General features: G+C 43.7%; 1 protein-coding gene across 1 annotated transcript; it reads left to right on the top strand.

Moving 5' to 3' along the window:
* Nucleotides 1-915: 915 nt before the first annotated feature.
* Nucleotides 916-25,614, top strand: LOC118779809 (limb region 1 homolog-like protein). The gene is made up of 17 exons (XM_036532085.1): nucleotides 916-1,360; nucleotides 11,926-12,010; nucleotides 15,213-15,246; nucleotides 16,477-16,616; nucleotides 16,986-17,089; nucleotides 17,549-17,672; nucleotides 18,151-18,219; nucleotides 18,312-18,376; nucleotides 18,484-18,556; nucleotides 18,693-18,776; nucleotides 18,874-18,950; nucleotides 19,581-19,658; nucleotides 20,163-20,236; nucleotides 20,776-20,866; nucleotides 20,970-21,036; nucleotides 21,658-21,819; nucleotides 23,409-25,614. Exons 1-17 carry the CDS (start codon nucleotides 1,298-1,300, stop codon nucleotides 23,492-23,494), a joined length of 1,476 nt encoding a protein of 491 aa, XP_036387978.1. The 5' UTR covers nucleotides 916-1,297; the 3' UTR covers nucleotides 23,495-25,614.
* Nucleotides 25,615-27,735: the final 2,121 nt, after the last annotated feature.

The raw sequence follows: 27,735 nt of genomic DNA, 5'->3' as shown, positions 1-27,735 counted from the left end.
GAGTATCACTGCAATTACAATAATAATCAAAAATCTGAAACATGGTTCAGTTAATCTAAGAGCACCTATACATTTCTGGTAACACTGATAACATGTATACATTTTAAAACACCTCACAAATTGAACATGCATATACACATAACAGCGATTCAAATTACAGCGGACATTTACGGTGACAAGACTGTTTAGTGAGCGTGAATAAATTAATTAGGCTGGGGTTTGTGGGTAGGTTTCATTAGCTAACTGTTCAAATAAAACACATACGGAGACGGAAAACAAACCTTTCTTTGGGAGACAGTCTTGATAGGATCAAATGACAAAAGTTGCCCGCAGTCAATCCACCACCGTTCCAATCCAATAAGCATTCATTCTCATTGCATTATTCCCGCTTATCAATATCAAGTGTAGACAATTGCCCTTTAGAGAAAGTGATATTGTGGTTAGACCTTGACTATTAGACAGGAATACCAGGAACCCTGGTTCTACCAGAGCAGGAATTCTACTGAATGCAGCAATTTTAGATAAAATCCTTGAAACTGCATTCAGCCCTGTATTTCATATCTCAAACGCCATTTCCCAAATTCCCAATGCTTACTTCTTAACTTTCGACAAAGAGGTTTATAAACGTATAACGTATTTTAAACGTATTATAAAGCTGGCCACACGGCCAGCTGCGAATCTAGGCCACGGGACGTTTAGAAATGCGTGCCCTTTGGCTGGAAAAAGGCAAATACATTTCGAAATTCATTACAGACTCACCGCCGTGAACATGCTTCAATTAGCCAACAACTTTGGCACACGGTAAAAACAAACTCAATTTCTCCTCCCTCCTAGGCAGTCTTACCTTTATTTTAACCGCCCATATTCCGTAAAACCACGCCCCTTAATAGAAAGCGTAGACGGAGCCTCCGCAACTGATCCAGAACCAGCAGTTTGAAGGCTAGTCCTCGGTCCAGCTGTGTTGCTGAAAACACTTACGCCGATTCTGAATCAGAGGATTATTGTTCTTAGTTGTTTAGACCAAGACACGCCTCTCGTCACGCCCCAGCTACTTCCAGTCCCAAGACGCTCATTCTACGCCAGTCATCTCAGTTGGGGCAGTACGTAGGGGTAAGATAGTGTAGCCAGCCAGCTGGGGGAGATTTAACTGGCGGGCGCACTGAGCTTATTATCTAGCGGATGCGAACGGCGCAACGACTTTTAGGCTGTGTTCAAGGGGACTGAGGGTCGTCTTTATATTTAATCGTTTTTATTTTGCCTTTAGCGTGTGCATGACTCACGATATGTTTTTCGGAGGATGGAGGCAGACGACGTGTCGATTAGAGAGCAGCTATTCCACGACCGAGTGCGAGAGACTATAGTGAGTAACTTTAACTGATGGTAACTACCCGACTGATTGTGGTTTACTTGTTCGCTGTCGAGGAAATGTGCAACATAACCAAGTTATCACTCAGATTATTTAGCGGTGCTCGTGGTTTTCTTAGGTTGCAGTGTAACGCAGAGCTGAAAATAGAGCAAATATCTTGTTTGCAGTCTTGTATTTTACATTCCTTGTCTATTTCCTTTGCTAATCCCTCACGTTCATTTGCTTTGTAAACGCATGCCTAATCAGATTTTCTTCTGATAGGGAAAACGTGATGGATTTGGGGGTCATTTAAATGTTAGTCAGCAAATTATCTGCCAAATAAGGAAATGCAACAGTTAACAAATACAGGTTTTTGCATCCCATGTAATTATAACAAAAGCAATTAAATGGTAGATCTAATAACAAAATATTACAATTTTTCTGATAAACATTTAAGGGGTTTGAAAGGTGCAATGCTCGCTGAAAAGATCATTGAAAACACCGGGTACAAAATGTTCTCGTGAAAGATCGCTGATTTGGGAAGGATCTTGCTACGATTGCAGTTCTGGACACGTCCCTGAAGTGTCGTCACTGTATTTTAATAGTAAAAGCTTTATATATTTTCCATCACCTAATTTGCTCCATATTGTCATTACAAATGTCCTCCTGGAAGTACTGCCTCAGATAATTTCCCAACAGGTCCTACAAGTTACCTTGTACTTACAAGTATAGGATTTGATGCTTTGCTGTGTTCTGTATCTGCTCTTCATCGAATGGTTGATAACATCTGGCATTTCTTTGTTATAATATTTCAGCTTTTTTAAACACATGCAATACGATAAGGCAGCAAAACCAATAGGAGACACCTCCAAGCAAAGCAGTAAACCTGTACTCATGCAATACACTAGGATTGCTAAGGAGAAGGAGGTTGTGTGTGTGTGTGTGTGTGTGTGTAAGAGATGGTCAATCCAGCAGAAGTGGACTGGGGTCCGTCATCTCACACCTGAGGCTTTGATGGTCCTTCAGGAAGCTTGCGCCAAGGAGGGATGGGGGGGGGGGGGTGCTATCACCAGGTTTCAGTGACAAGAGGCGTCAGAGAAGTTCCCACATTTTTCTCTTTAAGCGGTACTGGTATATGGCAGGAGCTCTTCACAGCGTCTTACTGCCATTACTCCACTGCAAACTGTGTTGGACATTTGAATGACACTGTTCATACACTTTACAGGAGAGTTATCATCCACTGTCTGGAATGACTGCATTGCTTCAAACTGACCCATATATAGAGAAATGTTTGCCATGGCAGGCACACTTAAGTGTTAAGATGGGTAAAGATAGTACAGATGAGTAAAGCCCACACACCTTATAACCTTATAAAGACTAAGCAATGGGACAACGTTTTGGTCCAAAGAGTAGTTATCATGTAAACAGCATTTAACGCTGTTACACCAGCTGATTCTGGTGTGGTGTGTGGCATGGCCTGTGACCTGGTCAGACTGCTGAATCATGTGCCAGTGCAGACTGAGAATAGGGCACTGGGGATGACCTGTGGCCCTGCAGGGCAGGACAGGGGTACATTTGATACACAAAACAGTTGCCTAAGAGCTGCAAAGTGGCGGCGGTGCTGAAGAGGACGTCCAGTCACAAAGCACCGCTCTGTGGCAGAGCGCGCTTGGCTTCAGTTTGCTGTGTCGCGACACACCTGAGGAGAATTACCTCAGAACAGGCTTGTGGAACACAATGTAAGGGCAAAATCACTTGAAACAGTATTTTTTCTCATTGAGGAACAAGCTGCCATGCCAGCTCCTCGCACCATGCTATGCTATAGGAGTTTCAGAGGAACCCAAGCTGCAGGACTGCGGAAATGCACCAAAAACCAGTTCCTAGGTGGGACTTTTATTTCCTTTTTATGTGAGCCGCGCTCTCTGACACAGTTCCATGCGTCGCCCCCTCTGCCCGATTGCACATACACCCCCCTCACCCTCCACACACAGTCAGTCTAAAAATACAGGCACTTGCATAAACGGACAGGGTGCTCAATGCTTTACCATGGAGTGGGGTGGGGGAGCTGCTCGTAAATAGTGTATAATTAGATTCTTAATTAAAATGCAGCTTGCCAGTGTTTTCATGGGGATCAATACTTTTGATTGAGGAGGACTAACTAGTGCTTGTGTGTGCGTGTGTGTGTGTACGTCTGTACTGCCTGCGGCTGTGCTGACAGTAATTCAGTACATGTGTGGTTCAGAGAGGTCGAGTGAGTACATAACTCTTCTCATGGTGTAAATTTTCTTAGTTTATGACTGTATGGTCATCGTCATTAGCCAATGGATTGGGTCTGTGCTATTTGATTTCTTTCACTTGTGTTCCTGATTAAAAACATCCATTATTGATTAAATAAAAATAATTTAAGATCATGTTTAAGTCTAAAGTGGAAGGAGATGTCATGGTATCAACTAATACAGTTTGAAAATGTTTTTTTGTAAATCCATCATCAAGTTGTATGCAGTGAATTATTGGCACTGTGTCTTAGCAAGATTAGGCATGCCTCTTTCACTGTTGTCTGTGCAGCATTGTCAGCTTCTGGGACAGAAGCCTTTTTCCTCTCAGATTCTTAAAGGGGATGAATTTGATGGTAGTGTAAGGGTGTGAGGTACACACACACATGCATGCATACAGACACGCACACACTCAAACTCCCCCCCTCTGACAACTATTGTTCCACCTCCAGTGCACCTTTAGTGTAAGGTGTGCACTGAAGTTGTGAAACAGGGGTACTCAGTGTCCTGTAGCCATGCACCACAACACAAACCTCTTAGTTCTAATACCACCACTTAACCCATGACCCCTGTGTGTTAATGGTAAATATAAGGGAGTGTCTAGTAGTTTGGGACACATTTTCTGCTCTCTCATTGGGTTTCAGCCATAAAGCCCTTGACCTCACCTGATGGTCAGATCACAACAGCACAAGCCCAGATTTTACTGTCTAGTTAATGCTTATCCTCATAAATACGAGTCCACATGGTGTAATCCTATGTAACACATCCTTGGAAAACCAATGGAGGTGTGGTTTAGGGTTAAGGAGTAATTTGAACGTTTCTAGTTTGAATCCCCAGTGAGACACTACTGTTGCACCCTTGAGCAAGGTACTTAACCTAGAATTGCTTCAGTAATTGGCCAGCTCCATAAATCAATAGCATGAAAAATTGCAGACAGAAATGAATGTCTGGTTTTCACCTTTGGCCGAGACAACATTTATATATTGAGATTCGTGCTGGGCGGTATACCGGTTTTAATTTCCCGTACGGTATGTATTTTCCATATACCGCCATACCGTAGCATAGCTGAAACAACTAAAGCTGCGTTTTAACCGAACGCGAAATTTCGCTTCGCTTTCCTCGCGCGTGTTTGATCGCTTGACTGAAAAATGAACAAGCGGATTTCGCGCCACGTAACAGCAAGCAGCCAACGCTGCTAGCAAGTTGCTGAAGAGAGGGGCGTGGATTCTAGTCTTACTTGAAGGTGATTGGCTTTCGCCAGGCGAAAGCGAGCCGAAGCGAACGCTCATCTCGCCCGTTTCGCGTCGCTCGCAGTTTCGCCGCGATTAACTCCGCCCATTCTCCATTTGCAGTAGACATTTCGTGCGTTCCTGTCACTCGTAACGCTCGCTTCGTGTTCGGTTAAAACGCAGATTGTCTGTAGTTTGTGTGCTTGCGAAAGCTACAACATGAGATTGTTTTATTAACAAGGATGACATTTATCGATTTAAATTACGTTAAATGCTCATGACGCATCACAGCTTTTGTGAGGTCTGTGTTCTAAACGTTGTTCATTGCACTCAACCTAACCTAAAAGTTTATTCTCAGTAATTTAAATCGATTTAACTAAATTTAGTTCGTTTTGTAATTTGAATTTTGTAACACAAGAAAGCTATAATGTGAAACATTTAAGAGAAAGCTTTGGGATTACTTGCCACTTAATTATTCAAACTGCCATCCTTGTTAAACAATCTCATGCTGTAGCTTTCGCAATAGCACACAAAATAGCAGACAATCTGCGGTGTTTCGCGAGCATAATCATTTATTCTAATTACGCGATTGGTGTCTATTAATTAAAGATTGTTATTTAAAGATTTAAAGTTAGTTTTTCTGCTTCCCCTGTTTCCAGCTCACCAGCTGCCACTGTGTAACGCTGATAATTTTACGTTTACAAAATTACACCGCCGAACGGCATACTGGGTACAGCTCGCTAGCTAGACAGGTAGCATAACAGTCTGTTAACAGCTGGGAGGGGCTCCTTCGCTACGGTAGATTAAAGAACAGAAAACAAAGATGGAGGATGAAGAAAGTGAGACCGGAGATGCCCTAGAAGAACTTATGCACAAGAGAGGAGCTGTGTCTGCAGTTATAGTTTATAGAACTATCTTAAAATATTTTGGTTTGAAAAGGAAGCAATGTTAAAGTTGTTGGCATATCTATTTTTTAAGTTCTGTTTTTACTACGTTGCAGTTTGCACGATAAAAATTGTTTACATTCTGCAACTGTTTCATGCATACTGATTCCTTCATATATCGTCATTTTGTGGGGCCAAGCAAACCCTATAGTAATCAAAGCCTTCATTATATACAGGATGAAATGAAAATGTTTTTATATTCTATGTACCCCTGACAGCAGAACAAACCACAGACCTATATAAAAGCCCAGTCATGCGCAAAAAAAAAAAAAACCTGATATACCGTGAAACTGCCAGAATCTGAAAATTTACCGTGATACAAATTTATGGTCATACCGCCTAGCACTAATTGAGAATATACTGTATTTTAGAGAATATATTTGGTAGCTCAAATCTGTATATTGAAACTATACAAATTCTTGCTATTTTGGTGTGCTGAAATATATTTCTGCTTTGCATTAATATATTCAATATGTTCTCATAATGTGTACTTGTGCTGAACAACATATTTCTCGGCATATTACAGTATATTTCGTTTTGGTTTGGGGAGTCTTTCACAAAGGCTCATGTGATGTAATGCTTATCTGTAGCATTGTTCCCCATACTGAACATCTAAGCCAGGCCACAGCCTGAAAATAAATGGCTGGTAATAGCCTGTGCCAGAAAATTCAGGGAAGGTGCCCTTCTGTGATGTCAGCGTGGGCTGGAACAGGACGCCGCCAAGGACAGGAGGTAGAAGTGGGGCACCGGACAGACACGCTGTTTGCACAGTCCTTCCTCGCAAAGTGACCGAGGCGTGGTGTCCTCCCAATGCTGAGGTCCCTCCATAAGGGACTGTGTGGGTAGGTGCGAGGAGACGAACCTGACAGGCAGGTTACTTCTGGCCCCAGGCCACGTATCGAGGCGCTTTTTTTTTTTTTTTTCCCATCCTATCTCCGCCTGAGTAAACATTTGCACTGATAGACATGCAGTCGCACCCCTTTGACAAAGTCCTGGGAAGGGTGGCTCTTCCATGGCTCTGTTGCAAAGTTTGCGTTGGTAGTTGTTGCTCTGAGGTTGGGACATTGTGCACCTACAGAGACTGCAGGCCTGTAGCCAGCTAAATGAAGTGAACAAGTCCAAGTCCGCCCTTCTGTTTAGTATTCATGTATTCTTCATGTAAAAAGAAGAATCAAGTTTTAACCAAATTTTATTTTTTGCATTTTTCTTGGTGAACTGTCACAAAGCTCTAAACATTGGTTTTTCCATTCCCTCTGGAAATAACAATCGAAAAATAGTCAAGAGACGAAGCAAAACAGTGTCAGAGCAGTATATGATAGACTAATACTAGAATTGAACGAAATTAGCATTATTTTATTTCATTGAGCATCATTTCATACACATTTTGTTGCTGTTTTTATGCTTTAAAAATAGAGAATTGACATTTTGGTTTCACTTTGAAATACTAGTACTCTTTGTCACTCAGACAGTGAATTTTTGTGATAATCAGTTGGTGATTACCAAGCTTTGTGTTATGTAGAATGTAGGATTTTTGTGTCCATATTGTTGCACGTTCTCTCTCTCCCTCTCTCTCTCTCAGATTATATGGGAATGCTTAATCTGCATTTTTCTGCCTCGTGCTTAACCTCAGCATGCCGTAATCTGTGCCATCCCCACACGTTTAAGGCCGGGTAGCGGTCCTCCAGGGGGCTGGCAGCAGCAGGGACAGAAAGGGCCTTGTTTTGGGTATTAAGCAGCCCGGGTTGACCCCTCAACCCCGCCCCCACTGTTCCCCCATCTCCAAACGCAGGAGCCAAGCTTGTGGACTTTAAACCCCCACCCCCACCCTGCAAACTCAAATCCCCATGCTGCTGGAAGTTGAATGATCCCAGCTGAGAAGCCCTGCCCGCTTTGTGCCAGGGTAGCTTAATCCCTGCGCCAGTCTGGTCACACTCCCATTGTCCCCGCTCTCTTTGGGCCTGTTTCCCAATGGAAGACCACACATGCCCCTATGTAACCCCCCTCCAACGCAGTGGCCTACATTCATTAACATTCTGGTTTCCACTGTCACGTTCAGTCTCCCTTTGTCCTGACTTTTCATTAAGGAAAAAAATGAAAGAATGGCATGGAAGTAGGTTACTGTAGTTGCTGTACTTTAAATGCTCATTTGCATGTTTAACCCCACGCCCCACTCGAATGTAAACACAAGGCTAAATATACACATGAAGCTCAAACAACGTCAGCATCACTTTGACGTTCTGCCTGACAGGCATTCAGTACATAACAGGGCCTCGCGTGGGTGTGCCAGGGGTACTGTACATGGAAAGGCATGAGCCGCACGTCAGGATGCTGAAAGCCAAACGTCACTGGTGAGATTAGTGACTGTGGTTTTAGCGTTGTGCCAAAGTTTGACACAGAAAATCAATTCACATGGCTGTTCACTGAACAATAATATATCTAATGTGCATTCAGAGAAGTAGCCCTAGTGACACTGTGACGCTTAACATTAAAATTCATTCTAATTATCATAACAAAAATTGCTCTCACAGCCTGTGTGCAAACACAAAAGCACCAAAGTATTTTTCCTTTAGGGGGAGCCGGTGTTTGTTGCATGCAGTGCTTTAGGCAGTCCCTAAATTTGCATCCCAAAGAAATGGCCCTCATGAGGGTTGCCGTCGGCAATTTGTGGCTGATATTTTGACATCGGCATTTTTGAGATGACTAAGCTCCGCTGAGGCTCAGGCAGATTTGGTCTAGTGGAAATGAGGCCTCACACCTGCAGAGTTTCAGCACCATGGCCTATAGGTATTTCTGTCTACTTCACTCTGTCTTAAGGTGCTTATCAAATCTGTTATCTTCTGTTTGGTTTCTTTGCGGAGTTTACTTTACTTGAAAAAGAATAAACTGGGCAAACACATGAATGGATCAAGGAAGGAGAGTACAACAAAGTAGGAAGAGGCAACAAGTGGAGATGCAAGCAAAGCCTCATGGTATAAGAAGAGTAAATGTTTAATGCTTGTCAGATTGTTTTAAGGACTTTGAACTTATTCTTGGTTAGTGTGCTGAAGTCTCTCAAGTTAAAGGAACTTAATTATTGACCCAGTGTGGGTGGATACAGACCGTGAAGTGTTGAGACTGAATACAGATGCATCTGATTTATGTGACTGCAGTTTTCCAAGTGATTACACCAACTTAATCATGTTACATCTTAATCATGTGGAATGTTAATGGCTGCATTGCTTAAGTGATGGAAAAGTGTTGAATAATCAAGACCAGTGTAATCATTGTGGGACAGTGGCAGATTATGTGATTGAGAGTGTTGCAGTTCTGGTCAGGTTTGATTCGAGACACTTTTGGGGGTGGGGGTCGTGGGGGGGTCGGGGTTCTGGAGGCCATGCTGATCCACAGGCATGAGGACCTGTCATTGAACAGTCATTAGCAGCGTGGGTTTCAGTCCAAAAAGTAATCAATTGGTTGATCAGGGAAGTGATCCAAACTGTTTTTTTTCTTGCAAAGCTTAGTACCCTACGGGTTATCTGACTTCTTCTGGAGTAATCTTAAAGTGTGGGGTGAAATGCTGTGTCAGAACCCCCCCCTCCCTTTTTTTTCCAGGGGTGTGTGTGGTGCTTTTCACACTGTGTTTTGTCCTGCTGTCAAGGGGAATTTTAAATTTTATTCACTCTGGTTCAACCAGGACTTGCCATTGCCATTGTACAGAGCAGTCTCAGTCTCTCCACAAAACCCTGCTGTTTTGGCAAAACAAGGTTTCATACGGAGTCTCGTCATTCTGTTTCTGGAGAAACACTGCTGACTGACCGAGCTGAGTGTGCTGATGGATCCAGGCTGGGGGGGGACCCGCCACTCAGCCGTTGCAGAGGTCAGGTTATGGTGCATTTCATTTGACAGGCCTGTGTTATGCAGTTACATAACATGTTGACAGCCCCCCACCCTGACACGGTGAGGCTAATTGTGTTAAGACATCAAGAACTGAACTTGCACTGCGAGTTTGTTTGTGTCATCCATCTGTGAAGAGCCATAGATGTGACTGCCATTGGTGAAAAGATGAACACTGCCCCCACTATTAGTAAAGGGGTTAGTAATTTTCATTGAAATATGTTAGAAATACACTAATGCGTAGTGCATTATCATGGACATGAGCTGTTTGCTCTGTCTGCAAACAACAAGTCTTCCAAATCAAACGTCAGCAAAAGGAACAATGCATTAATGGCAGCTGGAATAGAATTGCACAAGTACAATTCTATGGGAACAGGGTAGAATGTGTAGAAGCACATTCACCTATCATGGAATGCGACTTGTTTTTCAAACGCAGGGAAAATGGTTTGTGTGGAAGGCATGCTATGTGTGGGGCTTTTCCGCTGTAGCTTAGTCTGTACCCATTTTGAAGTGGATGACATTGCGGTTCGTTTAGACGGGACATGACAGTTACAACTGGGAAAGAAAACTATCTGGTGGAATCCTCATGTAGAGAGACCGCATGTTGACTCTGCCTGGGATGGGTTGTGATTTTTACGCAGTTCATCAGTTTCACTCGTAATCCCTAACCCCACTCAGCCCCCCCACACACATTCTCTTTCCAAGAGATAAACTGCTAATCCTTGGCTTCCATCTGTCCACAGTGCTGTTAGTTCACTGCCGCCTCAATTCCTGCTTGCTGTCCTGTTGTTCCATCTCTTCATTGTCTGTTTTTCCCAGCTTTCCCCTCCTCTGAGGGACAGGAGGACCCCACCTGTAACGCGCCCATGTCCTGACGATGGCCAACCTCCCCGGCCGCCTGACAGCCGCTCAGATTTAACCTGAGCCTCCCAGCCTCCAGCCCGTGCAGATTTATGCAGTGACCTGATATGGTGTTGATATGTCCTTTTCATTTGCAGGCTTTCGTTTGTGTCTACTCTGCCTTTTGTGTTTCCCCCCAGCTAGGTCTGGGTGGCTTGTGGTTTTATCCATTCACTGGGGGAAAAGTATTCTTACTGCCATGTTGTGACCATTATATGCACAAATACATTTAGACATGTGAGCCTCTGTAGACCAGGGGTCTTGAACAGATTTTCTGTTGCGTTTGAATCAAGGGAAGCATGATAACTGCTAGTAGTGCCCATAGCACAGAAGAGGGGATGGCAGTTTAGATTGAGATTTTGCCACGTATTGTGCAGCCACATAGTATGGTGTCCATCTGTAAGTGCTCATGATATTTCTGTGTGGACCATACGTTCATGAATTGTATGTTTGGATGTATGTATGTATGTTGACTTAATGATCTTTTAAGGCCTCAGCTCACTGACTGCACAGATGGGCTTGTGCCATTTCTGTTGTTTTTCCCCTTCCCCTGTCTCTCATAAACCATGTCTGCTTGTCCCTGTGTCAACCCTTCATTCTCCTCTCTGTCCCTCGTGAGGCTCTTGCATCTCTTCCACTGTGACCAGCAGGCTCAGAATAGCTGTGCTTGCGCAGGAACACAGGGGACAAGTAGATGTTTGGTTGGCGGTTGTTTTGACACTGTGCTATGACGCATGGGATTTGCAAGGACAGGCACGTTAGCAGGAATCTTGGCTTTCTGGAGCTCTCGCTCAAGGGGTACTCACAGAGGTCCAAAATAACGGAACAGTCACAGTCCTGGTTAAGTCTGATGTTTGTGACTTGAAACGGGTTTCATTTATCCTCAAATATATAAATGCTTTCAAGAAATTTGCTGTGCACTCTGTTAAGGCCTAGCTGCAACAGACTACAGTGGACAAACTTGATCTGTGACTCTGAGTTGCTGTGCTTTTTCTCATTGGGCTTTTCACCCTCGTATATTCAGTTTCCTGTTTCACAAGCCTCGAGGAGAAAATGAAGTCAATGTTGAAATGCAAGCGTTTGGTCTCCTTCCCTTCGTGTGCACTGTATACCACTGACAAGAGAACTGATGCCTGCAGAGAAACAGCCACAGCAGCAACAAAGAGCCTGTAATGGTGATACTCCTGCTGGCGTTTTGGGTGTCTGAGACGCCGGGGAGTCTGAAAAGCCAGTAAAGTAAATGATCTCTGTCCCACCCCTCCATGGTGACTCCATGTCCTGAGCTATATGTTCGGTCGCAGGAGTCAGGCGAGTGAAATGACTTCCATTTTAACCACGTCCTTTGTCATTTTGTCCTGCAGATCTGCGTCCTGCTCTTCGTCTGTCTCTACATCGTCTCCTACCTCATCATCACTCACTTCAAGAAGAATGCAGAGTTTGTCACTGGTATGTATAGGGGCAGGGTATGTGTGTGTGTGTGTGTGTGTGTGTGTGTGTGTGCACGCATGCCTCTGGGTTAGGCTACCTTAACTGGTGAGTGGCAGTTTGAAATTAAAATGTAGGAATCATGCTGAGCAACTCTATAACCTGTCAAAACACATAATCGGAGGCATATCTTTCCTCTGACTAATTTTGGGGGGGGGGCAAAAAGAAAGGAGATGGTTACTCAAAACAACAGAGAATGTATCACAGCAACAGTGTGGCACAGCTGCATCTACATACACTTTCTGTGTGTGTGTGTGTGTTTGGTTGTGTGTGGATGTGTGCGCATATGTGTGTGTGTGTGTGTGTGTGTTTGTGTGTGTGTGTGTTTGTGTTTGGGTGTGTGTTTGTGTTTGGTTGTGTGTGGGTGCGTGCACATATGTGTATGTGTGTGTGTTTGGGTGTGTGTGCATATGTATATGTGTGTTTTTGTGTTTGTGTTTGGGTGTGTGTGTGTTTGTGTGTGTGTGGGTGCGTGCGCATATGTGTACGTATGTTTGTGTTTAGGTGTGTGTGTGTTTGGGTGAATGCGCATATGTGTTTATGTGTGTGTGTGTGTGTGTGTGCGCGCGCGCACACATGTTTTACGTAGCACTGTCTCTAAGACAGCCTTTTAATACAAAGCGTGTTTGTTTCAGCCCTTGGATTTTCGCCATGCATTGTGCTTTTGTGCTGTGGCTCTCATGTTGCTGTTCCTTTCTGCTCGGAGGGCCATGTTGAGATTTTCGGCATACCGGGGCGCGTTTTGCTGGGGGCCCCCGGCGTGTGCACGACTGCTTTAGAACCTCCACCTGGGGCACAGAGCGCTGTCCCACACACTGACCAGAAGTGCACACTGAGGCTGTTATGTAACTGCCCTGCCCCCCCCCCCCATCCATCCCCCCGTGTCTGTCATGCAGAGAGGGGAACTGGAGGGGCGTGAGGAATGTTCCTCTGTGATAATAATACCCCTGGCCTGCAGACACGCCGTCAGCTGCAAAACGGCCCCCTTGTGAGGGGCCAGCCCTGCTGCTCCCATGTCCCACTACCATACAGTTCCAGCGAGCTCCAGGGCCGGAAAGAGTTCTCATTTTAAACTTGGCCCCACAAAGTCCAGAGTTTTGTTGTAAAAAGATTTAGAATGGCCAGTGGAGTGGAGCCAGCACATTCGCCTCAAAGCTGCTGCGTAGAACACGCACAGCGACTTTAGAGATTGCGCAAAAAAGAAAAAAAGTCTCAAATCCAAAAAATGCATGAAAACATTCTCATTGCACCATTCTTGCGTGGTGCTTGAAATCTCTGCTCACGTTTGATATGGGGGCACGCTGTTTGGCTGCACGTGTGCATGCTTATTCATAAGCCGCACGTATTTGGGAGAAGACATGAAAACTGTATTCGAATTGTAAGCGAAGAGCTTCGGCTCCAGCTCAGCAGGCAGTTTGCCACGATCTGAACAGCCTAAACTGTAACCACAATATCACTTTATGTTCCACTCCAGTTTATATCAGTGGACGTTGAAGCCTATATCCTCTGAGGGGAAACTGGCCCCAGCGCCACCCCTCTTATGTAATAAACACAATTGATGAGGTTGATTGGAAGCAGCTGGAGCAGCTCCACAGAGCTCTGGCTTTATTGCAGCACCCGGGTTTGGCTCACTCCGCTGAAGTTGTTTCCCTCGCTTTCAGAAAGCTGTCCTCAGCAGCGTTTTCAGCCCGAGTGCGCTGACGCACCGCCTCAAGCATCTGGACCTTACAGGGCTGCGTCTGTTGCGCAATGTTTGCTGGGGAGGGGAAACAGGTTGCCGTGCATTCCACCAGTTCTGCAGCTCCTTTCTCCTCTTTCCTCTCACTTCTCCCTCTCTTTCTCGTACGCCTCGTGCGCACAAACATAGGCTGTATAGGTTCTGTACACCAGTTTTTACAACCAGTGAAATTTCCATGTGATCTCCCAAACGTAACTTGTTTTTTCCTGTACCTTTGTATGCCTTTCTGTCCATTTCTTTGTTTCTCAGGCATATGGCTCACAGGCTACACTCCCTCTCCTTGTCCTTCTCTGTTTTTATATGTTTGCCTTCCCCCACAGACTCCTGTTCTCCCCTCCTGTTAGATATCTGACCCGAGGACCAAGCATTCCCCCTCCCCTCCCTGTCGTTCAACATTCTTGTCATTTTTCAGGACGATTCATGTCAGGCATATTTTGTGTATTAGTTAGCTGGACTCATCTTTGTTAGTGCTCTTCCATTGTGTCATTTACTGCATGCCCTGAGAGGACTTTCGTGTTAGCAGAGTGTACATTCAGGTGTACTTGACTTTTGTCTTTTGTGTGGTCTGCAGAACTGGTCATTCTGGTCAGGAACAAGTCATGTTTTTGTATGTGTTTGAATTGTTGGGTTGTCTTGTGTCTGTAAAGAACACACTGGAACTGTATATGCTTTTGGGCTGATTATTAGCAGTCATAACACCATAACAGCCTCCATGACAGGGGGATGGTGTCAAACATCTCTTACTTAATACATTTTTGCATATGTTTTTTGCTGGCATAGGAGTACTTTCAAGCTCCTCTTTGAAACAGTGTTGTGAGCCTGTTTGTCTTCCCTGCAGTAGCTGTTAGCTGAAGGGGACATTGAGTTCAGAGGTAACAAATGCAGTGGTTCTACAGGGAATAAAAAAAAAAAAACGGTATGTTCCCAGATCACAGCCTCAGTGGGGAAACCTTGTTTCACTTAAAGTACAGCTGACATGATTTCAGGCCACTCCAAGCCAGTCCTCCTGAATGGATAATTTGGAATGGGCTGGAGGTGGGTATTATGAAGCACAATGAGTGGTGCTGTTTGTTGAAGTCTGAGGCTGTGATCTGTGAATCTGCTAATAGGAAGAAAATAGAGGTGGGTCCAGCTAAGCAATTCAGGAAAAAAAAAGACTAGCCTGGGAGTTTAAATATAAAGATGTCCCCCTGCATAGTCAAAACCGGCAAAAATGAAAGGATCCCCTCAGGGGACTGGGAGTGTTGTTAGCCTGATCTAACACCATTGCTCATACACTTCTGTTCATTTGTGCTGGAGATTGCTCTGGATAAGAGCATCTGCTAAATGAATGTAATGTTATGAGACATTGATCTCCAACTTGACTTAAATCCTCAAAATCTGCATGAAGTCTCTCTTCATGGCTCTCTTCTGTTGCTGTTTCAGATGACGACGAAGATGCAACTGTCAACAGAATTGCGTAAGTAGAGGATTTCCTAACTCCCCCCAGTATGAAAATGAAGGTTTTCCTTTCACAGTGCAACACCTCACACCAACGTGTAGTTTGTTCCCAGCCAGATGTTGATAGGAATATGCAGGTCTACATTCCAAGTAGGCCAACATGGTTGTGGAAATTCCTTCACCTGAACTCCTTTAAAATTTGACCTACTTAAATCTGAATTAATCTAAAAGGCAAACCTGGGTCAAGTACATCCTTAAGGTTTCTGTTGTTGTTTTTTTAAATGTATTTAACACACGTTTTTGAATTTAGGAATTTAATTGAAAATACATTTATAAAATGTTGAAATTTGAAGTATTTGACGATATTTAAAAATTGTGCTGAAATTATTTGACATACTATTGACATGCAAAGGATCCTAAAATGCATATATATTATACATTTATGTGCAATAACAACAAACACAACTTTAACATTTATACATCTCTGTATAAAGAGGTGTTTTATCTGTGTAAAAACAGATATGAATAATATTACTTATTTTGGAGGAAAATCTGCAATTTTTTTTGATATTGATATTTATATGAAAATGATTTTAGTTGTGTTATGCATGTCTTGAGGTATTTTACTAATACAAAAATACTTTAATACAAAGCATTATATTTGAAAATATGTGTAAAAATGAAACTTCTGAAATTCTGAAAAAATTCTGAAACTGATGCTCAGATACAGCACTATGTATTTAACCCAAGGCTGTATGTGAGTTACTGTCATTAAGATCATCTGTTATGCAAATAAATATAGTAATGTTGGTTAGTGAACTCTTTTTGCATTTTCACACTGGTATTCTGTGCCTGACCACCTGGGTGTGCCTGTGTGGGTGAATGACTCTATCTCTCTCCATCTCAGTTCCACTTCTATCCCCACCCCTTAACACCTGCTACTTCTTGCATTTGATGCTAATTTTATGTGCAGTATTATGACATATTATAATTTATGTTCTAAGGACTGTTGTATTGTAGTATATTTGGCTTTTTTCACATTGCATAGGTTCACCTCTGCTAGGGCTTGAATAATGTTATGCACACACTCACTGGTGTGGAAGTGTTGTGAACCTGGTCTGACACTGTTGCCCGTTTAAACTGAATGGATACACTTATGCTCTGTTATGATGGAAGTCACTGTATAAGAGTGTCTGCTAAATGCATGTAATGTAATGGAATGTAATGTAATCCCTCTATCTCTTCTCAGGCTTTGGCTGTGCACATTTACCCTCTCTGTGTCAGTGGGCGCCGTCCTGCTGCTCCCTTTTTCCATCCTGTCCAATGAGGTCCTGCTCTCCTTCCCCCACAGCTACTACATGCAGTGGCTCAATGGCTCCCTCATCCATGGTAAGGCCCAGCCTCTACCCAGCATGCCTTTCGAATGCCTGAGGGGCTCTCCACTGAAAGTTTCTCATACAGTTCTATCTATTGTAAGGGCCAAATGCACACCGGATTTTTCCCAAGCTTATGTTAAGATAATTCATAGCTAGTCTAAAAGGACTTCTTCCACAGTTCATGAAAGGAAAGCTAGATAAATGCTGCTCCTAGTGGCTGATGGTGGAACTTTCATCATTGTCCTGTGGTAAGCCTGGAGCATAATGTTAATACCTTGTGTGCCTTTACTGACATTTGTTTGTACGCAGTATTATTATTTCCAGACTAAATGTGACTCCCTTGCTGAACACCATACTGATGTTGTCTCTCCTTCCTTTACAGGGCTGTGGAATCTAGTCTTCCTACTCTCCAACCTATCCTTGGTCTTCCTCCTGCCCTTCGCCTACTTCTTCACCGAGTCCGAGGGCTTTGTGGGCTCCAAAAAGGTACCAAGGCTTCCCCTGCATCATCACTGTGGAAAAAAAACAGCGACTGTAATCACTGTACATAAGATCTGACGCTGTATAGCCAAGAGAGGGCAAGAGGGGTATCACACTAACTTGGAAAAATGAATTTCAGCGCTGATCACTTATCCGAACCAGGACTCGGACTGTCAAACTACATTACAGATATTTAGTTTTTAAGAAGTGGGTTCTGTCAGTGCAGGCCACAGGTTAGCTAGCTAAACAAAGCACCTGTGCGAATGTGTAATGGAAGGCGTTATACCTTTTCAACACAATGTTTCTCTCCCTGTGAACAAGATACACAACTGAATTAAAGCTATGCATCCCAGTGTACTTGGATGTGGCAGACTGAATGCGTGCGCGCGCGTGTGTGTGCGCACATGCGTATGTGTGCATGTGTGTGCATGTACATGTCTGACGGGCGTGCTGTTCCCTGTACAGGGCGTGATGGGTCGCGTGTACGAGACGGCAGTGGTGCTGCTGCTCCTCACCATGCTGGTGCTGGGGATAGTGTGGGTGGCGTCGGCCCTCCTGAACCACTCCTCTGCCATGGAGAGTCTGTATGGTGAGCAGACCCAAACTGGATCTGCTCTGTGCCCTCTGTCCCCCATCTGTGCCCTCTCTCCCCTCTGTCTCACCTATGCCTTCTGTCTGTCTCCCCTCTGTCTCACCACTGTCTCCTGTCTGTCTCCCGTCTGTCTCCAGAGTGAGCCTCCCCTGTATTTTAGTCTGATCATGTCTCTCAGCCAAATTCTTTGTCTGTCTCCCACTTCAGCGTCTGTGGAACTTTTTAATCCTGTCTTTCTTTCTCATTCTGTTCCTTTCACTTCACACAACAGACATGAGACATGTTCTGACTCTCTCCAACTGAATTTCTTTAAAATGTACTTGAGTGGATGTAATAAATGACCTACACTGTATTTTTGCTGATTAGAATACTGTAATCCCAGCAGAGCAAAAACAATGGCCAAGGGTCCCTCTGTACCAAACTATTCTTTCTGTCTCTGCCTCTCTCTCTCCCCCTGTCTTTGTCTCTCTCTTAGACCTGTGGGAGTATTACCTGCCCTATCTGTACTCCGGCATTTCGCTGTTTGGAGTCTTGCTACTGCTGTGTGAGTACCCTGCCCCTCTTTCTCACATATAGCTGGCAGTAGTTTGACAATGGGCTGCTGGACTGCGACTCACAGTAGCTTCCTCCCCTCAGTGTGCACACCGTTCGGGTTGTCTCGCATGTTCAGCGTCACGGGGAACCTGCTGGTCAAGCCGCGGGTGAGTGTCTGCCCAGCCGCACCTCCCTGTCCGTGATTCGGTCTCGCCCGTCAGTGTGTCCCATTGTGCCCGGTGTCCTCTGAAGGTTTCCCGTCTCTCCTTCCCAGCTGTTGGAAGACGTGGATGAGACGGTGAGCTGCGCAGCATTTGAGGAAGCCTCTCTGGCCAGGAAGTTGACCAGTGAGTGACCGCCGGGTGACTGAGGTTACAGCCCGCTTGTCAACTGGACAAGCGTATATGCACTGGAGTCTCTCTTCTGACAGCATCTGTCCATCACAGTGATCTCTTTCTCTCTGTCTCTCTCTGTTATGTCCAGATGGTACATCCTGTTGGATCAACCTCAATGTGGAAGTTTTGAGGAAGCAGTTTCTCTCAATCCAAGCCAAACGTATTGCCCTGGGTAAGATACGAGGCCAGTGAAACAATCCAAGCAGTGGCAACAGACAGGACGCATCGTCCTCATGTCTTCTTTCTCTTTTGCTCTTCCTCTCACTCAGAGATGCGGAGGAGAGCGTCACCGTGGCAGCGTAACTTGGGTTACCCACTGGCCATGCTGCTGCTGTTGGCTCTCACGGTAAGGCCACATCACTTCCTGTCAGACATACAAGGGCTTGAACTTCATTTACAACATGTTGTGTAGCAGGTAGAGGACGTGGGTCACCTGTTAGTCATGTCTGTGAATCCCAAGTGGGACAGTCACCACGGTACCAATCCAAGCCATTTTTACTTGAATTTCCTCCAGGAAAATACAGTACTGTGTAAATGTGGTTTACAGGGTCGGGGTCATTGCCATTTCAGTTGAGTCAGTTCAGGGAATGAACTGAAAATTAACCATCATTTTATCTGAAAATTTTCTTTTAACGAATGGAGTTTCAATCCATTTCCAAAACAGACTGAATTGACCCTGGCAGATCAGAATGTGTAGAATTGCAAGCATTGCATGATCTCCAGGATGCAGATGTTTGCTGACCAAATGGATAATATAAAACTTGTTATAATATAAAACCTGTTCCATTGTTGAAGAGAAATTGTGGGATATCACCACCTGATAATAAATGATTATGTTTGCTTCTCTCAGGTGGTGTGTGTACTGATAGCTTTTCTGCTTCTCTCAGGTGGTGTGTGTACTGATGGTGTGTGTACTGATAACATGTCTCCTTCTCTCAGGTGGTGTGTGTACTGATAGCTTTTCTGCTTCTCTCAGGTGGTGTGTGTGCTGATGGTTTGCTTCCATGTCCTGGAGCTGCTGTTTGATGACACGGCAATGCCTCGTGGAATGGAGGTGATTGACGTGCACTGCCTACTTGTCACACACTGATGTGTCACCCCTTGACTGACCTCTATTCCTCACTGTAAAACTGCACCCTGCTACACACAGTCAACTTTATCATATCGACACCTTCACCTTTTCCGAACACAGGCCACAATAGATGTAGGAAGTATAAAGTGTTTTCTACATGAAAATGGTAAATTAATCCATTTTGGGGCCCTTCTTTTGTTTTTACACAGAAAATATTTTGCACACATTGGAGAACAAGTGCAGAGATTTGGGAATCTCAAGATTTCAGTCGTGTGAAATCAAACAAAAAAGTCTGTCTTGTTGCATAGGACCATCCTGACATGGGGTGTGATGAGGAAAACTGCATTTTTGTGAAATGTGTGGTATCACTACCATGTGTCCCCCAGTGGCTGCTGGACATAGCCCTAGGGTTTGATATACTCCGTGGTGAAAGGTTCTGCTTTACCCAACTGAAGGAAAACCTTCTCTCCTCCCTGCCCCCTTCAGCATCCCCTCCTGGGCGCTGCCTCCTTCTCCATGTTTGGCTCTCTGGGAGCAACTGTGCAGGTCGTCCTCATCCTGTATCCTTTCGCTTGGTAATGCGGTCCAGCTGCCTTTGTGTGTGAGTGTATGCCAGTGTACAGTAAGCTCTGTTCTGCATCTGTGTGCATACTAGTGCCTTAGAGTAACTTTTGTCCTATGGTGTTTGTATATGCTGTTGCATAAGTGTGTCTCTGTGCGCTGCTGTTGTTTTTTAATGTTTTTGAGTCGTCTTGTGTGTTTGACCCTTAACAGCTAATGATTGCCCATGAGGTGGTGGTGTGTTTGATTTGTAATGGCGTGTGCCTGTCTAACAGTGTAAACTGTCTGGAATGTGTGTGGTCCTTAGCACGGTGTGCATCTGTGTGTGTTCTGTAGGGCAGTGTGTCTCTGTGTGTGGAGTGTGTGTTCCTCTGCCTGGTGTGTGTCTGTGTGTGAAGTGTGTGCGTTCCTTAGCACAGTTTGTTTCTGTGTGTGTTCCTTAGTGCAGTGTGTGTCCATGAGGGTGCATGTGTGCTCCTTTGAGCAGTGTCAGGGTGCTCTCGGGGTGGGGTGTACACAGTCCTTAGCGTGGCGTCAGATACCTGATGGTGTCGTCGGTGGTGGGATTCTACAGCTCGCCTCTATTCACAGGGCTGCTGCCTCGCTCTCAGGACACCACCCTGACGCAGGTATGTGCACCTTGCACTGGCATAGACAACAACACCTCTTTCAGGCTATGTAGCTCCTGCAGCCTCTACCAAACTCTAACGCTGACACCATTCCTATCCTCAGATCATTGGGAACTGCGTATCCCTGCTGGTTCTTAGCTCAGCTCTGCCAGTCTTCTCCAGGACTTTGGGTAAGCCTTTCTGAAATCTGATAAGGGCTTGCTGAATGATTGGGGTGCCAAGTTTGATTTAACCAATAGCTGGATTCAGTCTAAGCATGACTTCAAACAGTGTGCAGTACCAGTGGCCACTTGGTGGATTGAGAGGAAAATTGAGAGGAAAATACAACTTGACTGAAAATGAAAGCTAACACCAAGAGGAAGAAGACAGTAAAGCACTGGTGTCACTCTTCTGTTCTTTAACAGGGTGTGGAGGTAGTTCTGTGGGTGTGTCAAGCACAGCTATCATCTGTGTCCCAATTGAATGAGGATGGCATGTTTCAAGTTTAATTGACTTGTCTTTGCTGGAAAGAATGTAGAAGAATATGGAATATAACTAATAATATCTCTGATATATTCCTGCTGTTTTTTAGTTGTATTACATAAAAGACAGATAAAAATAATATTAAATTCTATTAAGGCACAGAATCTGATACAGCAATGCCAAAATTTCTATTTCAAAGCCAACCCACAGTATGTTTTCCTGTTGAATACAGTCCTGGCCTCATCTGCTGTAAAGCGCAGTGCTGAGTATATGTTTATAGTAAAATTGTAAACTTTTTTTATTTTCTTATAATTTTTTTCCTGTCTCAGGGATCACAAGGTTTGACTTGCTAGGAGACTTTGGACGCTACAACTGGCTGGGAAACTTCCACATCATCTTCCTGTACAACATGCTGTTTGCAGGGCTCACCACTGCCTGCCTCATCAACACTGTCACCTGGGCCGTGCAGAGAGAGCTCATCCGTGCCTTTGGTCAGTCTGTCACTCTCTTTCCCTCACAGACACACACATTTAAATACACATACATACATTCAAATCACATACACACCTATGCACATGCACATGCATGTATACATACACAGACACATACACACATACACATATACACGCATACACACATGCACATGGACACGCAGTCATACACACACACACACACACACACACACACACACACACACACACACACACACACACACACACACACACACACACACACACACACAGAGTGCCAGGAATTCTGGGGGAACCAAGGTAATTGTGCATTATGCATTGAGATATCCCTTGGCATGGTAGTCTGAGTCTGATATTCTTTGTGTATGTGTCTTGCTGCAAGCACAGTATAAATATACAGTGTATCCAAGCAAAGTGAGTCTGTGGGGCATTTTCCATGAGGAAAAACATTCTCTGAGGAAAAGACAGAGCTGATGGGAGGGCCTCTGGGGGCAGTGCAAGCCCAGCTACTGAACTGATCACATGAGCTTTGTACTTCCACCCCATGCAAGCAAACTGGCCTATCATGCACAAGACACACGCTCACGTAATCTCTGCAGACCTGAGAACGCCTCTGTGTGAAGCACTTCTACAGCTTTTCCCCAAATCCCAGTCCATTGGAGATTTTAGACTCTTTTTAGAGTCTAAATTAAAATTTCATATGTAGAAAAATATTAATGTATTAATTGTTATCCAGTGAAATGAGTGACTTAGCAGGGGGGTTGAACACTTTTGCAAGGCACTGTATGCATGTTACATTCTCATTAGGGGCTGAGCCCTCCTAAAGGTCTGATCCTAGAATCGCCCCTGGCCCAGCTGATACATAAAGATTCTTGGAAATTACAAGCAAGCACGCTGCGAGTATGCCTGACACAGTATGAGTGGGCTATGGCAGAAATTGGGGAATCGTACTGGGCATGACCACCTCATGGCCCAGTAATGATTCCAGAGTCATGTGACACTGCTCACTGGTGACAGATGTTAGCCAGTTTGATAATGAAGTGGTCACTGCAACTCAAGGACGGGCAAGGATGCCAGCAGTGTCTGTTAGGCTACTCATTTCCTCTTAAGATAATTATGTTGGGTCTTGTGATACGTGTCTGCCGATGGGTTAAACATACCCCTGTGGTTTTCCCACGGCTCAATAAATTCTTCATCTTCCGCTTCTGTGCAGCCTGTATTTTCAGCTGGGGCTTTGCATCTTTTGCGTTGCACTGTAGAAAACCTCATCAATGCTTTCCCTGTCTGTCCTTTTCCCCACTCTTACCCCTTTTTACCACCTTGGCCACACAGGCCAGCAGTGCATTGCAGTCACATTTGTCTGTTTTTGTCTGTCTGTCTGGGTGTGTCCATGTCCGTGCATACTTAGCAATGCAAAGACTCTTGAACAGATACATGGCAGCCAAGCAACCTACAGGTGCATCTCACAAGGAGCTTGAATGTCCACTCATGGGTGACTCTGGCTTTCTTTTAAAGTTAGAGGGGCCTTGAACAAGCTCTGGTTTTATTTTGGACTGATTGTAGGCATGTTTACTGCTAGTGTCAATCCTCACGGCCAACTCTCTCCACAGGTCTCCATAAACTGCCTTTGACTGTGTGCCGCTCCACGGTCCCGTTCAAGCTCCTGCTAGCCAATGGGCTTTCGAAGATTCAGTGACATTCCGCTGTCTCATGTACCCGAGACCATTTCGACCCACCAAAGACTGCTGGCTCCTTGAAGAATGATTCCAGCGGCAGCTTCACATTGGAACAGAGGCAACCCTTGTCACATCCTTATAGGAACAGGAGGAGTAGGGGAACCTATCCGGCAAGCTTGACAGAACCTGCAGTTTGGACATTGGAAGAACTGCAGACGGAGGCTGTAGAGAATACGCAGCCTCATGGGTACATCTTTTACATTGGGGACCAATTCTGTATGTTTCCTTGTTTGTGAGGAGGACTAATGTTGGAATTGTTGGGAGAGGTGATGGGAGTTGTTGCCAAAAAAATCATTTTAAAAAGGCTTTGTTATGCAAAATTAAAAGAAAAGGGAGTGAGGCCTCACTGAGATTCAGGACCCTTCTCCCGCACTGTCTCCCACCCGTATGCCTTCTGAGAAATTTAGGCATGGTTTTAGACACTTGTCCAAACCAAGCCTGGATGATGTTGAAAAAATTTTGTGGCTGGAGTGTTGTTTCCTCTTACTGTCTCTAGTTAGAGACCATTCTTGCCTTGACAGGAAGTTCACCTGTGGGCACTTCCTGTCTGTAATGCGCACACTCCCCAGTTTCATGAACCTGTTCTTACTGTCCCAGTTATTTTTTCTGAGCTTGTCATCTTGTGAATGCTGTTTCTCTTATTTGTAGTCTTCTCAGATCAGTGCAGGTGAGCCTAGTTAAGGGCAACCATAGGCAGGAGAGGGAGAATTTCAGCATTTATTCAGATCAAGATGCCTTAGGCAGATGATTGCCCCTTTCAAACTAAGATCCTAAAGAAACTAAACAATTTTTTACAGAACTACTTCTATGCATTTGACATCAATGTTATTATTTGGTGTAATGCACCAAATGTTGTTTATGTACAATACAGAAGGAAAAAGTGGTGCTTTACAGTAGGAACTAAGGCCCAGATTCAGCCTAACCTCAATTTACTGTGTCCATTTTAATAAATAATTTCTGTTTCCAGTTCTTACTGGAAATCATTTTCAGAGGTCACCAAAATCACCAAAATCATAATGTTGCTTAAATATCAGAAAAAAGTAAAGCTTACTCATATTTACCCAAATTTAAAGACAGAACATTGCAGTTGGATTGAATCAGGGTCTAAGCAGTAGGCAGTAAAGCTGTGAGCGGCAGTCAGCCTAAACCATGGTAAAACTGTGAAGTGAGTTTGTGTGTGTGTGTGTGTGTGAGAGAGAGAGAAAAATATGTGCAATACTTTTAGTCATGTGAGTATTCGTATTGGTTTGATAATGGTGGATGCAAATATGTATTTTGTGTGGTTCCCTGTATTTGCTAGTCCTATTTGTACCCCATTTTCTTGCTTTGTTAAGTAGGCACTCATGTTTCAGTTGTACAATGAGCCATTTTATGTATGTTTGTCCACCCAATGTTACACAATATTGTATGACATCAGTATGACCCTGTGAAATGTCTCTAGTCAAATTCTAGTCAGAAAGGTTAGATAATCATTTGTTTTGGCTTTTAGGTAATTTCTGTTTTTCTCTGGGCCTACCCCAATAAAACTTTTGAAAATCTTGTAAAACAAGATATTTGAGGCAGCATAGCTTTTAACTGTGGGTATGCCACATCTATGCGCATTTCTAAGGCAGAATGTTTGCCCTTGTTAGTGATGGCAGTGAGTAGTTAGAAGCACTACGGATAATTTGGGGGTATACTGTGGAAATAAATTGAAAGTAAATTGTGAAAACTACCTGCCAAATTTATCTTGTTTTACGGTTCTTATAATCGGTCAACATGAGAAAGAAGTGTTGAATTTTAAAGCCCTGTGTCTACTGAGTGTAGGTCATTCTGGTTTAATCAGAGGATAAGGATGACTCTGAGCATTACTGTTAATTATGTCTCTTCATGATACACTGTTAACACATGCAGTGATTCCGTGGGTTTGTCTGTCTCCTAACTGTGTGTAATTCCAAGAAATGAATACGCGAGAATGCTTCCAAATGCAATGTCACATTCTCTTTGTAACCTCACATTCATAGCAACACAGTGTGTTATTTAAATAAAAAAAGGATGTGTTTATTTTTCCTTTTTGGTTGCCAGTTGATGATGGCAGCCCCCCCCCCCCCCCCCCCCCATGCTTTACCTGTTTTGTCTCCTTACAATCTATTAATCTCAGCCAGCCACAAAAAATTTGAAACTGTGCTTATGCTTTATCGTTACTGTGAAAAATATACTTTGTTATTGTGACTCCTAAGTGTATATAAGGAATTGTGTTTAGCTGTTCTTTCAGTATCATGTTGCTGAGGATCTTCAGTGACTGAAAGGATTATTTTAGACAGTTCAATACTACAACAGGAAACAAAAAGAAACTCAAGAATTTTCCATAGCATTGAACTTGTACTGTAGGTAGCCTTGTTTTTATGTACTTAAGGAAAAGAGAAATAAAGTATTTTTCATTTGCTTTATAATTCTTTCTCACACCTGATCTCCTCTTTGTGTGCATGCATGTGTACAGTATGTGTGTTTGTTATGAAGTGTGTGTCAGCGTGTCATATAAGGTCTGTATGTGTTGATCTCTCAGTATGGATACGCCTGTGTCTACATCGTTCCACAAGCCCCTCTACCGCTGTCAGAACTGGAATTGACAGGAACTATGGCTAATACTTCCATTGTGTCATGTGTTGAGTGTAGCAAGACCACAAGGAAGACATATCTTGAGTCCTAGAGCCTGCCTTTTGGCCTTGCTCACACCCCTGAGCTAACAGCGAGAAGAGAGGCTGAAGGTGGAGATATCAGATTATGTAACCCTGGTCATGCTACAGTAGCCAGCTAGCAAAACTGTGAGAAGTGGCGCATGCTAACGTTACAAATTAAGAAGCAAAAACAAAAGACCAGCTATAGGCTGGTACACAAATGCAAATGAATTTAAGAGGTAGATTCACACTTATGAGGAAAAACAAGGCATCTCTTCTTCACTGATTTCGGGAAGAAGAGATGCCTGTCTGACAACTGTTTGAAAGCACAAACTTGGCTAGGTCTAGGTCTGTTTTCTATGTTTTTGATTTTTTAAAAATAATTTCTTGTCTTATAAAGAGTAAAAGGAGTTGGTGGATCCTAATATTACATTACCTTTCATCAATATGTTTTATTGCTAGCAAACTAAATTGACCACTGCTTTATTGTCTTGGTAGCTAAGCTTGCAGCAATGCATCATCACCAACAACATTAGGTGCCCTCTCAACTGATATCCATATTTTTTTTCCCTAAAATGATTATTCCAAGTCTCATAATCCTTTAGTTTTGTATGTTCTGAGAAACCAGCTAGATAGTTTTTCATTTTGTCTGAACACAAGTGAAGTCATAACGCTGTTGGAATAAAGCTGAAATATTTACACACTTGCCTTTCCAATGGTACACAATGCATCCATTACATCTATAAGTCCAGCACAGTTATATCATTAGAAAAATTGGACTCTTGTTAGGCTGTGTCAGCTGCAAGTTCCCAGACCAGAGTTCTCATTTCTGTCAGGCAATGGGAAAACACTGGAGCTTCTAAGCATCAGTGCTTAAGTTCCTGTAACTACAACTGGAAAAACAGTTCTTGTGTAATTAAGTGATCATTCACACATGCTAGGCAACGGGGTGTAAGCATTCCAAGCAGGAGAGGTTGGGTGTGCCTTGCAATTGGTTTTCTGTTGTGTCCACATGTGTTCACATCGTTTTGTTCAGCTTGGTCTTTCCCAGCTCTGTAAGGTATCTCTTTAGCAAGATCTGATTTTAACCAATCAATAGTCACCAATTAAGGTGCAACAACCAAGACCGTCCATGTGCTTCCACTATTATGCATTGAATTAACCACCTCTCTCTCTGTGTTAATACTGCAAAGTATAATGAAAACATTTACAAAAAGGTCATCCATCATCCATCCATCATTTAAACAATACAGTTGAAAAGTTAAATATTAGAGATCACACATGATCTTACATTGCATAATAGTCTATAATAACTCAGGAAATCACCAGCACCGTCTCACCTGAGACTGGAACCTGCTGCTATCATGTCACCATGATGGTGACAGTTCTGTATCTACACGCCACCAACCTGCCATCTTAAGCCGTGTGGGTCAGAAATCGCACCTCTGAGCTAGAGGCAAAACAGAGGCAGAGTGCGCCTGATGTTGTGAAATGATCCCTAAATGCTGTTTTTAACCCTACAAGAGGTTATGAAATCATCCTGA

Source organism: Megalops cyprinoides, chromosome 6 (genome assembly GCF_013368585.1).
Source record: "Megalops cyprinoides isolate fMegCyp1 chromosome 6, fMegCyp1.pri, whole genome shotgun sequence".
NCBI lineage: Eukaryota > Metazoa > Chordata > Actinopteri > Elopiformes > Megalopidae > Megalops > Megalops cyprinoides.
This window is presented reverse-complemented; position numbering and strand designations above follow the sequence as displayed.